Raw genomic sequence first — 16,459 nt, 5'->3', positions numbered from 1 at the left:
TACATTTGCAGGTTTTTCATATTGCAAATAGGGCGATGACCCTATTTTGGGCTCACTCGTTAGGGTGGCGCACTCTATTATTAATTACTCGACCTATGTACAATAGTTGAAATACATATAAATTATGATCAATGCGTTAGGGTCAATATATTTGCTTAATTCCTGAGAACCAGTATATTAAATAACTTGTATACGAGTGCAATAGAAACGCTTTCCTCTTACTTCCACCCTACCATACCACCAACAAACATAATGAAGCTATCGAAAATGCAAATATACACTGAAGTCTTTTTAGGCGGTTTTATGGCGCATCCCCTACATAAAGAAGCCTAAGTGTACAGTATGTAAAATAATTAAAGACACCCTCGTTCTTTTCTATTTAATCCCATTACCACTACTAGACTGCCACACTTTATTACGACGACCAACTTATTCAGTTTTTTATTTGTTGGCTGTGAAACGATAAATCAAAAAATTTAAAGGAATGCTCATCGTACAATACAACAAACCTTTCCTATGACCAAAACTACTGAAACGATAAAGGGGTGGGTTTAATTTTTTACATACTGTATATAGGAATTGTTGCATTCGCGCAATTCTCTGTTTTCATCTTCGTTGATGAATCTTTGATCATGTAGTAGAAGATTAGTTTGATGATTTAATAAGCGCGTCTTTTAAAGATTACTGCTAGTGTGTAATACTGGAAATCGTTACCAAACATCTTAGCTGCAATGAGTCGAACTCTCATCAGTTCCCCATTTGATAATCAAAATCATGCTTAGTTTCTGGGTTTCAGTATTGCACTTGATGTACTCAATTAAGCGCTTTGCAGAGTGTTCTACCAAATATACGACAGTCGTTGTAAAGTACTTGAATGATTCTCTTATTTCATTTAAAAATATTAAAAACTATGTTGAATAAATTGTTGCGTTTATATAGCAGAAGGATATCAGATTTTTTTACTTAAACAATTCTGTTATATGAAGTACAATTTTGTTTTTTGGTTTGAGGTTAGTAGATTGCAGATCTTGATACTGCTACCTGCTAAAACCGTTCCTGCAAATGAACGAAATCGATTGAAAATTTGTGTAGATTTTGGGAAATCTTGGCAATAATTGGAAGCAAATTATAGGTCAAGTCATTGGTGATTGGTAGTCTTTACCCTATCTGCATTATGAAAAGCCTGCAAATGTATGTGATCCTTGAAAAGTCTTTAGAAGAATTCACAGAATCAGCGTAAAACATATATTTTTTAATATGAGCGCTGTAAGATTATACGCAAAAATGCTTTTACTTAAATTTGATTTATTTGAGAAAGACAAAAAAGCGTTCTCCAATTTTTCAATATATTGTAGGCAAAAGTACAGCCTTTCAAATACAATCAAAAATATCGATTTTAGTTTGCCCCCTTTTGAGATATCGTCATTTGAAAAGGGCGTATTTTAAAGTGAAAATTAAGCATAACTTTTGAACCAGACAAGATGAAAAGTTTCTTTCTTCAGCAAAAGTTGCCTCTAATCATGCTCTAAAAGTACACTGAAAGGTACTTTTGTGAGAAAAATCATATTAAAAAACTGTACGGAGAAAACTGCTTTTTTGAGAGACACCCTAAGTTATGATATGAAACTCACTATAAAATGAAAACGGTTTGAGATACAAAGTTAGTATCTTCAACAAAGTTGCTCAGAATTGATTGTTCTAGAATATTGCAGAAGAAAGTATCATTCTCTCTGAACTATAATTTGAAATAATGTCTACAACTTTGACACTTTAAGGGCCACCCTAAAACTGTTTCAGCCAAAAGATGCAATTTGTCACGCACAATAAATGTTTCTAAGACACCAAATCTCTAAACCTAAAGATGAATGCGTTAACAATTGTTTCCCGCTAATTTCGCTTCCTGGACCACTGTGCAGTGGGGTGACGGACGAGTTTTGAAGAAACATCCCATAAATTTAAGTAATTGTATTTTGAAATGTGCTACATATGACTATTTCCCATTGATCCTTCACAATAGACATGAATTGGACCAATCTTGGCCACCGGAGAACTGTTCCGGGAAAACCTAAGAAAATGTATATATTTTTCTATCATTCCAGCGATTTGGGTTCATAGCTTTATACGAAATGCGAAGTTCTTCCAATCATACGGTTCTACAGCTCCCTCAAGGCCATTCCGGCACCGGTTCCGTACGGATGGACATTTGACGCCATTTTGAAAACCAAGATGGCGGCTTCCGGTTACCACAAAACAGTGAAAACCACCATCAATATGGGTGTTATTTGAAAGAGAACAGTCAGCAAAAGCCGGAAATTGATAATTGACGCCATTTTGAAAAGCAAAATGACGATTTCCGGTTACCACAAAACAGTGAAAAGCATCATCAATATGGGTGTCATTCGAAAGGGAGTGGTAAATAGAAGACAGAAATTGATTTTTGACGCCATTTTCAAAACCAAGATGGCGGTTTCCGGTTATCACAGTGCAGTGCAAACCACCACCAATAATGGCGTCATTGTAAAGCGCTAGCGATCAGCAAAAGCGATCGGAAAATGATTTTTGACGCCAATTCGAAAACCAAAATGGCGGGTTCCTGTTCCAAAGAAACAGTGAAAACCGTCATCAATATGGGTGTCATTAGAAAAGAGATGGTCACTTGAAAACCAAGATGGTGGCTTCCGGTTACCATAAAACAGTGAAAGCAATCATCAATATGGATGTTATTTGAAGGAGGAAATTTATAATTGACGCCATTTTCAAAACCAAAATGGCGGTTTCCGGTTACCACAACAGTCAAAAGTATTGTCAATATGGGTGTTATTCAAAAGGGTGGGTCAATAGAAGACAGAAATTGGTTTTTTCGCCATTTTCTAAGCAAAGATAGCGGCTTCCGGTTTCCACAAAGCAGTGAAAACCACCGTCAATAATGGTGTCATTGTAAAGCGGGTGGTCAGCAAAAGACGAAAATTGGTTGTTTACGCCATTTTGAAAACCAAGATGGTGGCTTCCTGTTCCAAGGAAACAATGAAAACCATTGTCAGTATGGGTGGCATTTGAAACGGGGTGATCAGTAGAAGACGGGAATTGATGATTGACGCCATTTTGAAAACCAAGATGGCGGCTTCCGGTTTCCACAAAACAGTGAAGACTGTCATCAATATGGAAGTCATTTGCGAGTGGATGGTCGGCAGATACGGATATTGATTGACGCCATTTTGGAAAGCAAGATGGTGGTACCACAAAATAGTCAAAATCATCATCGGTATGGGTTTTATTTAGAAATGAACGGTCACCCAAGTAGCAATTTTTATTCCAACAACTATTTCACACCAACAATAAGTATGTGCTGTTGTGACAGACAACTAAGTTTCTTCGTGACTCAAAAGGTACAGATTTAGACTAGTTTTCAATATAGTGCAGCGAAACTTTTAAAACTTGCTCCCGTTTCGTAGTCATTACGATGCAAGAATAACCGAATTAAATCATATTGTTGTCAATATGTTGAACACAGATCTCAACAAGGTTAGTTAATTCTAGCCGATGTTCACATGGGCTATCAATCGGCAATATTATTATAATAATAATTTTCGATTTTGACATGTGTATTTTTCCTCGTTCAATACTGCGGATCGTGATCGTGCGTTGCATTGGAGATGTACTTGTTGATTCACGCGTTCGTGGTTGGTGTCGGTGTCGGCTTCATAGTGTGGTATACGTGCAGGTGTGTGGGGGTTCTTCGATGACTTCATCGTTTATGGAGTGATTGCTGGCCTCAATTAAAGCAGTGGATGATATCAAGAAGTTTTGACTCGTGAGCCGCTGCCGAATAATGTGCTGGGGGAACGAAGGCGACTGGGATGCCGCGGTTGCCTACTTTTTTCTTTACTTTGTAAGTAAGGGTTTTCCACTACTCGGGTTCTTGTTTGCCCGGCGTACCCTTCTTTTCAGGGCGGCCTAGGTGTTTCTACAGAATTACGGATTTTCGTTTCACAACAAAAAAAGGTAAATAAACTAATAGATTTACCGACTTTTATTCCACCAAATCTCCTCTTTGCTGCACTCTGTCGATGAAGTTGATCAGCTGCTTCTGACGATGGCGCGAAGGCGGGCGGTTTCTTCCGACCGGCCGGGAACACAACGGCCGCTTTCTCCTGCTGGTGTCGTTGGCTGCGCCGGCAGCGGTCTTTGACTTTTAGCTAAGGAGGTGAGCTTGGCTCCTTTGTTGGAACCTTCCTAGCGACGATGGCGAATTATCGCCGGATCTACTCGCTCCCCGCGAGAGATCCCAGAAGGTACCGCAGTGTACTTCCCAGGGAGCACCTTTGGCCGCCCTGCTTCGCTCTCCTTGAAGCTTAGCTGTGAAGGAGAGCTAGGCTCGTTCGGCTGATCCTTCACAGCGAGAGCGGAAAGGCGTCTTCTGGGTCCTTTATACTTAGCCGGGGAAGCGAGTTGCTCCTTGGCGCTTAGCTTCCTTTTCCGGCGACCCGACACCAAAACACTTGAGTACCCGAACCACGGGTCGGCACTTTTCGAACGGGATTGTCACCGTCGCACACGCGCAGTTCACCGCACTGGTTATTGTGGCAGGAAACTGTCCCGGAAAAACAAAAAAACTCGGGGCGTCTGTTCGATGCCGTGGTCCGTCACTATCTAAAAACCTCGATGACCGCCTTCTCCACGACACGAAAAAACAAACACCAACACCAAAAAACCGTACCGCCGCATAGCTATGTGTAGCATATCCAGCAAACTTATTGCAGCAAGAAAAGAGCGGTTGCCTATCCAAGCCCTATGTTTCTTGTATACAAACATAAAACAAAAATTAGTACACCTATCTAATTACACAAAACCGTTCGACGATTGTAAGGACGTGAACCCTATCGGCCTACCCCTGAGTCGATTCCTAGTCCCACCAGGAGTACTTGCTCTAAATTTGAAGCAAATCGGACAAGTCTAGCTACCGGACCAACGTGCCTGAAGTTTGTATGGGATTTTTCGACAATTTATATGGAGAAAACCCAGTAGCTCGCATTGTCACCGCTAGGTGGCACAGTATGCATCGAATTATCACTGTAAGTAAAAATAAGAAATATAATTTGATTGTGTACAACTTTGTCGAAGACTGCTAGTCAATTCGGCTTTGTTAAAAGAAGTTATTAAACTTTTAGCGAAGTGGTGTCTGAGTCAGTTTTGCATGGGGCCTAGCAGTGCATGGTAGTGTATCGGTACTAGGTTCTAACAAACTAAACATTTTTGTGGAATAATGGTTAGATTTAGCTGAATAGTATGTTCGGAAGAATTGCAATATATAATACGAGTTATGTCTTGGTTAGAAAATTTTAGTGCCACCTGTGACCGCATAGATGGCGCCAACACTAACTTTTCAACGGAGAGATAGAAATTAGGTGTCTTCTACAAATATCACCGGTTCTATTTACTATAGAATCCATTCGAAAAATGGTTTTTGGAGAAAATTGCTCAAGGAGCTTAACTTTTCGCGGCAATGATGCCAACTATGCGATTTTTTCAGTTAAATATTAAAAGTTATTTTTTTCTTATCACAAATATTTTAATTTTGAAGATTCTAATACCATCGTGTTCTGTAGATATTTTTACATAAAAAACACTTATAATCTCAATATAATTTGAGCGCATCCTGAGAAGCACTGTTTTGAATGGAAGAACTCGAATTTTCTCATACAAAAATCCATTTTTATTGGCCAAAATTGAGAAAATCTTCAAACAGGCATAAAAATTGACCCTGATCTGTTAAAAAGCAACCAAAACCGTAGTTTTTCATAATTTCTCGTCTACTTCACGATAAATTATGTGTGAACTTAGAATACTCAAGTTGGTTTTTTTATTGTTGTGCGCCTGCGATTTTATATGGGAAATAGCGTTTTTTTGCTTCAAAATATCGCTGATTTGCTATTTGGCTGAAAAAATCGGATAGTTGGCTGCACTGCCGCCAATAACTAATATTTTTTTTCTAAACTCCTTGAACAATTTTCTTCAAAACCCATCTTACGGTTTGGTTCTAGAGTAAATAGAACCAGAAATATGTTCAAAAGGAAATCAAGGGTTTTGACAATTTGCCAAAAGGGGGGGGGGGGTGTGCTCCCAATGCCCGAGGGGTGATTGAATAGACACAAAAATTTGGATTTTAAATATTGGCCCTAGATGAACAATTCCTCCAAATTTGATTCAAATCCGTGAAGGTCGATTACACGTGCCTTGATCACTGCGCGTGGAATGACCCTTACATAGAATACATGGGAATTGAGAGGGACCATCAAGCCACCTGATTGAAACGATTTGGACAGGAAGAGTGGAGTAGCCAGATTCTTGTTGCTAACATTTCGTGAACATTGTGCAGGATTTTCTCCCCACCTATTGAGGCTACTTTTTATAACAATGGCTTGCATTGTAATTGGCTTATATGGTCTTGTTATTGGAAGCAAAAGCTTCCGTAGTACAAGTCAGCGAAGTCACTTTCCGACCACGCAATTCCTTTTTGGCCCTTCGTACAGTAGCATGCTGAGTATGGTCAGAGAGTAATGCTTGAACACGTCATGCTTGTCGTGTAAAGATTGCTCAGTGCTATGGAGAGTGTTCCTGTTACAAATGTGGTAGTACCACCGCCACCACTACATCTACTGACCACCCCTTTCAAATGACACCCATACTTATGGTTTTCACTGTTGTTTGTAGTAACCGGAAGCCACCATATTGGTTTTCGAAAATGGCGTCAAAAATCACTTTATGACTACCCCTTTCTGATACCTATACTGATGATAGTTTTCGCTGTTTTGCAGTAACAGGAAACCGCAATTTGGTTTTCAAAGCTGCATAAATACTCAATTTCGTACTTCTTCTCACCAATCCCTTTCAAATGACACCTATATTGATGGTAGTTTTCACTGGTTTTTGGAAACCGGCAGCCGCCATCTTGGTTTTGAAAATGGCGTCAATCATCAATTTCCGTCTCCTGCTGACACACCCCTTTCAAATGACACCCATATTGATGACGGTTTTCACTGTTTCTTTGGAACATGAACCCGCCATTTTGGTTTTCGAATTGGTGTCAAAAACCAATTTCCGGCTTTTGCTGATCGCTAGCGCTTTACAATGACGCCATTATTGGTGGTGGTTTGCACTGCACTGTGATAACCGGAAACCGCCATCTTGGTTTTGAAAATGGCGTCAAAAATCAATTTCTGTCTTCTATTTACCACTCCCTTTCGAATGACACCCATATTGATGATGCTTTTCACTGTTTTGTGGTAACCGGAAATCGCCATTTTGCTTTTCAAAATGGCGTCAATTATCAATTTCCGGCTTTTGCTGACCGTTCTCTTTCAAATAACACCCATATTGATGGTGGTTTTCACTGTTTTGTGGTAACCGGAAGCCGCCATCTTGGTTTTCAAAATGGCGTCAAATGTCCATCCGTACGGAACCGGTGCTGGAATGGCCTTGAGGGAGCTGTAGAACCGTATGATTGGAAGAACTTCGCATTTCGTATAAAGCTATGAACCCATATCGCTGGAATGATAGAAAAATATATACATTTTCTTAGGTTCTCCCGGAACAGTTCTCCGGTGGCCAAGATTGGTCCAATTCATGTCTATTGTGAAGGATCAATGGGAAATAGTCATATGTAGCACATTTCAAAATACAATTACTTAAATTTATGGGATGTTTCTTCAAAACTCGTCCGTCACCCCACTGGGATGCCGGATATACCCCAAGGGATTTCGGATTAATTCCGGAACCGGTCCACGGATTTGAACACTACTCGGTATATAGAAACTGGACTAAATTCCAGATCTTTTAAAGCCGGTTCCATCCAATTCGGTCAAAAATTGACGAAATGAGAGCAAAATTTAAACAAAATTTTCAGAAAAATTTTAACTTGGTACTGTAAAGGTTAAGTGAAAATTAAGCATAACTTTTGAACCAGACAAGATGAAAATTTTCTTTCTTCAGCAAAAGTTGCCTCTAATCATTCTCCAAAAGTACACTGAAAGGTACTTTTGTGAGAAAAATCATTTTAAAAAACTGTACGGAGAAAACTGCTTTTTTGAGAGACACCCTATGTTATGATATGGAACTCACTATAAAATGAAAACGGTTTGAGATACAAAGTTAGTATCTTCAACAAAGTTGCTCAGAATTGATTGTTCTAGAATATTGCAGAAGAAAGTATCATTCTCTCTGAACTATAATTTTAAATAATGTCTACAACTTTGACATTTTAAGGACCACCCTAAAATAGTTTCAGCCAAAAGATGCAGTTTGTCACGCATAATAAATGTTTCTAAGACACCAAATCTCTAAACCTAAAGATGAAAGCGTTAACAATTGTTTCCCGCTAATTTCGCTTCCTGGACCACTGTGCACTGGGATGCCGGATATACCCCAAGGGAATTCGGATTAATTCCGGAACTGATCCAAGGATTTGAACACTACTCGGTATATAGAAACTGGACTAAATTCCAGATCTTTTAAAGCCGGTTCCATCCAATTCGGTCAAAAATTGACGAAATGAGAGCAAAATTTAAACAAAATTTTCAGAAAAATTTTAGCTTGGTACTGTAAAGGTTAATCGGTTGTCGCCCATGTTACACTCTCACAAGAGTCAGTGCAACAATGGGCCGATAAATTGGTGGCATAGTCGCTCGATTATACCGACGCAAACCAATTTAGTCGGTGAGAAAATTTTCTATGGGGTTCTCCATGATCCAAATACACTGAAAAAGTTTCTTTTACGTGATAAACATTAAATTGTTGATATTTTATGATGAAATAAAGCGAATAGCTTTTAAAAAGGGCATAATTTTAAAAAATAAATTGTTTTTGTTGGAGCAAAATTCAAAATATCTCGACAACCATCAAATTTTTGAAAATTTTTGTTAAATGCATTCTGATTTAGGATATGTTCTGTAATAAAATTACAGTTTTGCATGAAATGAAAAAAAAAATTGAAAAACATATAAAGTTGTTAGAAAAACTTTTTTACCGATAAGTTCTACATCATGCAATCACATTCAAAATGTTTTTTTTCTCTTTAGGTTTTTGTTGACAAATTATAAAAAAATTAAAAATGTTTTTTTTTGCAATTCAAATGTTTAACATAAATTTTTGTTTTTGTGTAAAATAGCACATTTTTTTTCAGTGCATATTTTTTCGTACAGAAGTATTCATTCCCTGTAACTCGTTCACAGATAGTTTTGCCGTTTAAAATAACGAACACAACTCCAAAGTTTCGTTCGAATCGACGATGGTCATATTTTGCGGTCGGCCGGTTTCTCATGGAATCTCTCCAAAGGGAAAAATGAAAATATTTTCTAATGTTCTGAAACATTATGTTTATTTGAGGAGGTGGGGGTATTGGTTAATTCGGTAAAGAAGACACACTGTTTTGACGATACAGAGTGTGTTGGAGTCTTCATTCAATTTGCCTATAATAATTCAACAATTGAACAATAATATGAAAATTTGGGAAAATATTATTCAATGAACATTTAGGAAAATATTCTTCATTACATCGAAATTGACTGAATATGCTAACACTCTTTGTAACGTATATCACGAACACGACCGTGACCAAGTTCTTGAAATTATAAACATCTTATTCATGAAACTATTTGTGTTTCCAAAAAAACTAGTTCACCCCGAATATATACATGGCGTTACATTCGAATGTTTGGTTGGGTAACTGGTGTTGCTCCCTGGACGAGTATAGTTTTTGCAATATTCATAATTTCAGGAGCTTATCCGCGATCTTTGTGATTTTTCATCACGTTACCGTGCTACTTTATTTGAGTCTACCATTGGATTTTTCTGCCAGACTTGCGGGATTTATGTTCATGAATCCAGGATCTTCGTCGCGATTTTCGTAATTTTTATTCATGTTAACTTGATAGTTTAGCAATGATTAGAGTGATCCATATTCATGATTATAGGATCTCAGTCACGATTTTTGATATGTTTATCATGAGTATTGTGATTTATGTTCATGATTTCAAGCACTTCGGCATGATTTTCATAATTTCTATTCACGTTGTCGAGATATTTTAGTTACAAATAGAGGTTTATGTTTATGTTCATGATATTTCACGATTACACTGAAGACTTTTTTATGCGGTTTTTTTTATGCGGATTTTTTTATGCGACTTTTTTTATGCGGATTTTCAAAGTTATGCGGTTTTTTTTATGCGGATTTTCAAAGCCATGCGGTTTTTTTTATGCGGATTTTCAAAGTTATGCGGTTTTTTTTATGCGGATTTTCAAAGTTATGCGGTTTTTTTAATGCGGATTTTCAAAGTTCTGCGGATTTTTATGCGAATTTTCAAAGTTATGCGATTCTTTTTATGCAGCTTCCTTTTAATTTCTAGGGCATCACCTGAAGCGACTTTTATCGAAAGATAGATCCTCGTGAATGCACATGCTTAAACAAAAGACACAAAATGTTTATATTTTTATTTTGGGTTATAAATTACTAGTCTTTGGGTTAAGGATATGAGAAGTATTCTTGATGCAGTGAAAATAAAAACAGAAAATGACTGAATACCTTTTTACCTTTCTCATAATAAAACTTATGCAATCGGTCGGAATTTACACTTTTTAACCGAGGCCCGCAGAGCCGAATCTCTTATACCATTCGACTCAGTTCGGCGAGATCGGAAAAAAGTCTCTGAGCGTGTATCTTTTTTTTACTTGGTGATAAAGCTTTTACGCCGACCCGGCACACGTTCAGTAGTTAGACCATACTACCGATTTCGTCCATCATGTGCCACAGTGAGGGACTCTGAACAGAGAAGATAACTCTCTATTCCTCTAAACTCCACCAAGAAGTCCGACATTTGCCTGATCCCCCGGATTCCATTTGAAATGACTACTTTGGGGGGAGGCGTGTTGATGCACTTCACTTGATTCCAGGTCTAGCTGGACGTGCTAGATTTCGCTTGTCTCGTAACCGCCATATCAGTCCTGCACGGCATGATATTCTACATGCCTTCCTCTCTACGTTGACCAGTTGGATGCCGTGGTCGATCTGGCGATTCCGGTTGGAGGGTGGTTTCCGGTTCACTGGTGCCCCAACGACCAGGGTCTGTCGCGTTCGGTGCTACTCGGCGTAGCTCCCGACGGTGGAGCTAGCCTACCTCGGCGGAGAGTTCCCCGACGAAAGAATGTCTCCTGCAACCGTTGATGGACACGTTATTCTTCCTTAGATGCAGTCCGGCAGAATGCCGAGGTTAGTCCAGCGATTCCCGGTGGAGGATTGCGTCCGGTTCACTGGCGCCCCGATGATTCAAGCCGGCGATTCGCTACGGACTACTCGGAATAGTCCCCGACGGTGGATCTTTCCTACTCCGACGAAAAGTTCCCCGGCAGTGGAAGATCTTCCGAAACCGATACGAACTGCGATTCGGGGTGGAGTGACTTCCAGTTGTCAGGCGCCACGACGAGCATCTGCCGGCGCTACTTCCCAATCTATTCGAATTAGTCCCCGGCGGGGGCCTAGTCTACTCCGACGGAGAAATTTCCCGACGTTGAAATTTCTCTCGAAATCGTTATCTCGATGCTGGTCGGTTAGGTGCCGAGGACAGTCTTGCGATTCCAAGAAGTCACGGTTCCGACAGCATAAGTCATTAAGTGACTTTACGCTTGTCTGGACATGCCGCTGACTCAGGTGATTCGCATTTAATGCCAAAAGATCCTGACTCCTGCGTTGCAGAAGAAAAAGAGCTAAGTAGCCGGAAAACTCTAAGCTTGCTCATATGACCCTACTCCACGCTTTTTTCTAAACTTTCTTACTTCAAATCCTTGCTTTTCCTTGAGTACTATGGCTCTTAATATTGAAAAATATTTCATACCTTATGTGTTTTTTTTATGCGGATTTTCAAAGTTATGCGGTTTTATTTTATGCGGATTTTCAAAGTTACGCGGTTTTTTTTATGCGGATTTTCAAAGTTATGCGGTTTTTTTATGAGGATTTTCAAAGTTATGCGGTTTTTTTTATGCGGATTTTTTTTATGCGGTACGTATCCCCCGCATAAAAAAAACTTCAGTGTACTGGAATTTTTGTCTCGAGTTGTCTGATGTATGTTCGTGATTTCAGGAGCTTAGTCACGATTTTTGTAATTTCTGTTCACGTTATCGTGATATTTTAATCTAAAGCCAACTTTTAAATTTGACACGTTGAGTAACGTGACTCATGTTCGTGATATCAGCAGTTTAATCATGATATTCGTAATTTCTCTTCACCTTATCGCGATCTGTTATTTTTTGGTTAACGTTAACGTTGAATATGAACTAGATTATAAAAGTGTGACTGATTCGCGGTATCCTGTTCTGTGAACTATATCACGATTACGATTTGTGGTGCTTAGCACAATTTTAATCAAATGAATAACGATGTTCGATGTCCTAATAGTTTTCTTATATCCACTACTCGTACCAATTACTGGTCGCTAGCAACTAGACATTTCATTAAATAGTGCATGGAACAAAAAGCATTCCATGAATATTACTCCCAACATTATGAAATAGTTCACGTGGAAATTTCATTACCATGTTGTATGAAATTGAAAATTAATAAATATAACAAGCACGCAAAATATCACAAATCGTAAATCATTTCGTGAACAAGTTCACGAATCCATGAATATTTCATGATTTTGTGAACTTGTACTAGGAATCATGAACCAATTCACGAATACATGAATATTTTATAATTTCGTGAACTATTTCGCGAGCACGTATGTATGAGTGAGAGTAACATATTAGGAATCATGAAGTAGTTCATGAGGATTTAATGGATTTGCGAATAAAATTGCAAGTTACGTGAAATAGCTCTGAAGAAAATATTCAGAATGTTTTGATTTTGTAAACTAATGTTCCTAAATCTATGAATAACATCATGAGTCAACCTTTGGTTTTATGAATAATATTCATAAAGTTGTGAACTAGTTCACGTACAGAAAATCGATTTGGGAATGACATGGCGGAAATCGCGACGGAAGATTACAAAACAAAAAAAAATTCCACTAATAAAAGCGTTATGCGGGTGTTACTGGCGGAAAATTTAATATAATTTTAAAACACATGATTTTGTTCTTGGTCCTGTTTTCGAAACGTAATTAGTGATTTTTCCAGAATCCACGGCACTTTATTCACGATTTTGGGAACGATTTATTTTTCCGGATATCAAATTTGATGATTTATCAACCCCTATTGCTAAAATGGTGAGTAAAGGCGAAGATCTGATAGGGCGAACAAAAAATTTGTCCGTCCGGAAACCAAAGCTGAAAACTTGTGACACTGCCAGTGCAAACATACCAAAAAACCTACGAAACTAAAATGTTGAAAGTTTCTGACCCCTCTTTCTCCTAATATATACTACACTTTTTAGACCCCAGCAAATAACAGCAATTCGGGGTTACGTTTTCATATGAAATACGCAAGAAAATACGAAAACAAACGGTTTTCAGCAGTAAAATCGAGATCGGTGTCGCCATTCACTTCGCACAGCAGAAACGGATGAATTATTGAATTGGGTTTCCACAACTGCCGCCACTTACTCATATCTGGTAGCCAGTTATTGGTATCGTTAGAGAAAACAAAAATAAAAAGCGCTCTCTCCGTGAAATAAATGGTTTCAAGTCAACAATAGCACGAAAATGGGTACGGTGTGGAAGGGTAGAGCGGTGAGAAATTTATTCTGTGGTATAATGTAGCTACAATAGACATTTCTATGCAGTGCTGTCCAGAGTGTCTTCACGCACGTACATACAAACACCACCCCCGATCCAACCGGCTATTATCGCAGCCGCTGAATAAATACGACCCACAACCTACTCAAGGTCGTTTGCGTGTGAGTTTTTAAATCATCGACACCCCTTACCTCACCGATCTGTGAACGCTATCATTGCACTGGTTAAAAGTAACCCCTTTATGCCGATGTTGTTTATATGTAATGCCGAACCAAAATCAAAACAAACTAATCTAGTAGTTATTTATTACCATTACTGAAGGTCTTTTCTATTGAAGCTGTGTTGCTGTTACTTGCTTTCGTTCATACCAATTAAATAATTGTTCGTATTACTTCCTTAACGTGTAATCAAATAAATTCAAACATGACGGCTCATTCGCAATTTTAAAGTGTTGAGAATATACAGACACTGTTAAAAATAAATTCATTTTTTGGCATTAAATTCAGAGGATGTACAGGTGTGGTTAGCCAATTTAGAAACTGATGTCTCAGCAAAGTGACATTTTCTTACTCAGCTAAATTAAATCTTAGCAGAAAAAATTAAGAGTGTAACATTTAGTTTAGGTACGAAAGCGTTAAACTTGATCTTCAGAACTATTTATTAAAATAGTGTACCACCTCATGGTTAGTGCTGTAAATGTAAATGATCAAAAATGTTTGTTATTCAATTTCGATAAACGCATACTTACACCCTGTATCTTTGAGTCGCTGTATCGTGCCGGCCACAATGCGCACGCATCCAAGGAATCCCGAACCTTGCCGTCTCTGAACCTTGCGTTGGTTCCAGATCGATATCGTGATGTTGTCGTTCTTCCCCAGGAACAGATCGTAATGGGTATTCCATCGTGGTTCCAATGACGACTTAAAAATCTCCGTCTTGTATTCCTGAGGTGTGCCATCTACTCGGATTTTAGCAAACGGATCTGGGAGCCCTGTGGAAAAATAATAGCGGAAACATGTTATGATTTCTCAGTACCAAAAAAATATCTGGGATCAGTTCAAAGCCACAATTTGACAAGCTTGGATTACCTTCTAGAAACGGTAAAGATATTCATAATAATAAACTCTCAATTTAAGCCAAGCGAAAACCCAAACAAAATTATAGAGGGAAACAAAAACATCTGAATATGGCACGAACACCGGTCGAAATAGAAAACGACAAAATTCATCCATTCGCAAGAAGCGAGACCGTTTGAACGTACATATATATTTCCGCATTTGTGTAGGGGACCGCTGGTTTTTTAATGTGTTTCATTATTATTCCAGTGCGTTCGGTACTTCCATATGGCACGTCAAACAATTATGTGCTGCTTTCTGGTTAGTTATTTTAGCTAATTCTGCTTCACCAAACGAGCCTTACAAATAGTTTAAATGCAGGACTTGCATAACTATATCTTTTTCAATATATTGGGAAGCATAGCACTGACACAACCCTTACTAAACCTGACCCTGTTTGCAACTTGAATTTCGCAATTCATTCTGACATAGTGCTCTAAAAATAACTTCACTAAATAGGCTCTAAAAGATTGTAACTGACAAAATACAACCCACTGTTTTTGAATTCCACTAATATGCGCACAAAAATGGTTTTTCACAGGACCATGAGCATGATAATCATAAGCAGAGTTAAAAATAATCGAAGCTCTTTTTTGAGGCTGAAAATGAACCTGTTGCGACTCGTGGTGAATAGAAAAAATATTCATTCAACTATCCATCTTATTCATTCAGTTGAATATCGTACAATACATTCATTACACTAATTATTTTCATTACACTAATTGTTTTCAAATGCCGATAAAGCATATGAAACAACAATCATCATCGCTTACATTGTTCCAGGGCCTACTTTGATGCGTTTGATTCGTTGCTGCACGTTCGTTTCGTGTAATAATCCGAGCCGAATGAAAATCTGCATAGATGAATGGGCAGTTTGTTCGTTTGACGTTTTCTGCTGCGTCACTGAATATTGAAAATGAATGCGGCTGAATATGATCAATTTTCATTCAATGAATTTTAATAATTTTTAACTCTGATCATTCGATTCGTAGTTCCTACTCCCTAATTCCCTGCTCGATCGCGTGGGAATGAGCATTCACTATTTTTATTTCGTTTATAGAGGTTTCAACCTTATGGTCATTCGCCTCTCTTCGGACCCTATGTGCGAGTTTGGAATCGAACTCAGGTGAGGTGCGTATAAGGCAATCGATGTACCAACTACGCTATGCCCGCGCCCAGCATTTATTAGTGTGCAATTGAGACCGCGTTGATCAGATTATAAGTGCAATAGCATTCACTAAATCGCGTTTTTGTGTTTGCGACATCTTGAGCGTTGGTGATGGCGATTGCATGTTCGCCTTTGAGTATACTAGCGAGGGACTAGAACGTTTGTATGTTAAAGCGTTCGATCGCGCGGTCATTTGTGTGTCACGTGTGTTAGCGTATGTGTAACTTCGCGGATATAAATTCGATTTATGAATGTGTGGCCATTCGCACATTCGGGTGTGTTCTTGAATGATCGCGCGGTACTTAATTTTCAGTGTGTGGTTCAGATACTACAGGAAAGTGAGTTCTCCCATATCATCAGAGTTCCCGGCCATGTCGAGACAGAACGTGTTGCCTGGTGGATGAGCGTCATTTCATGTTTTTTATTTGTCCAACTAAAGGCATGAACATAGAGGG

General features: G+C 38.6%; 1 protein-coding gene across 2 annotated transcripts in view; it reads right to left on the bottom strand.

The window, feature by feature from the left end:
* Positions 1-16,459, bottom strand: part of LOC131688273 (E3 ubiquitin-protein ligase SMURF2) — a 75,815-nt gene that overhangs the window by 8,456 nt on the left and 50,900 nt on the right. For both annotated transcript variants that reach the window (XM_058972460.1, XM_058972461.1), the window contains exon 4: positions 14,470-14,712. In XM_058972460.1, coding sequence (XP_058828443.1) covers positions 14,470-14,712 — 243 coding nt within the window. The remainder of the gene's footprint in view (positions 1-14,469; positions 14,713-16,459) is intronic.

The sequence above is a fragment of the Topomyia yanbarensis genome, chromosome 3, assembly GCF_030247195.1.
Source record: "Topomyia yanbarensis strain Yona2022 chromosome 3, ASM3024719v1, whole genome shotgun sequence".
NCBI classification, from domain to species: domain Eukaryota; kingdom Metazoa; phylum Arthropoda; class Insecta; order Diptera; family Culicidae; genus Topomyia; species Topomyia yanbarensis.
This window is presented reverse-complemented; position numbering and strand designations above follow the sequence as displayed.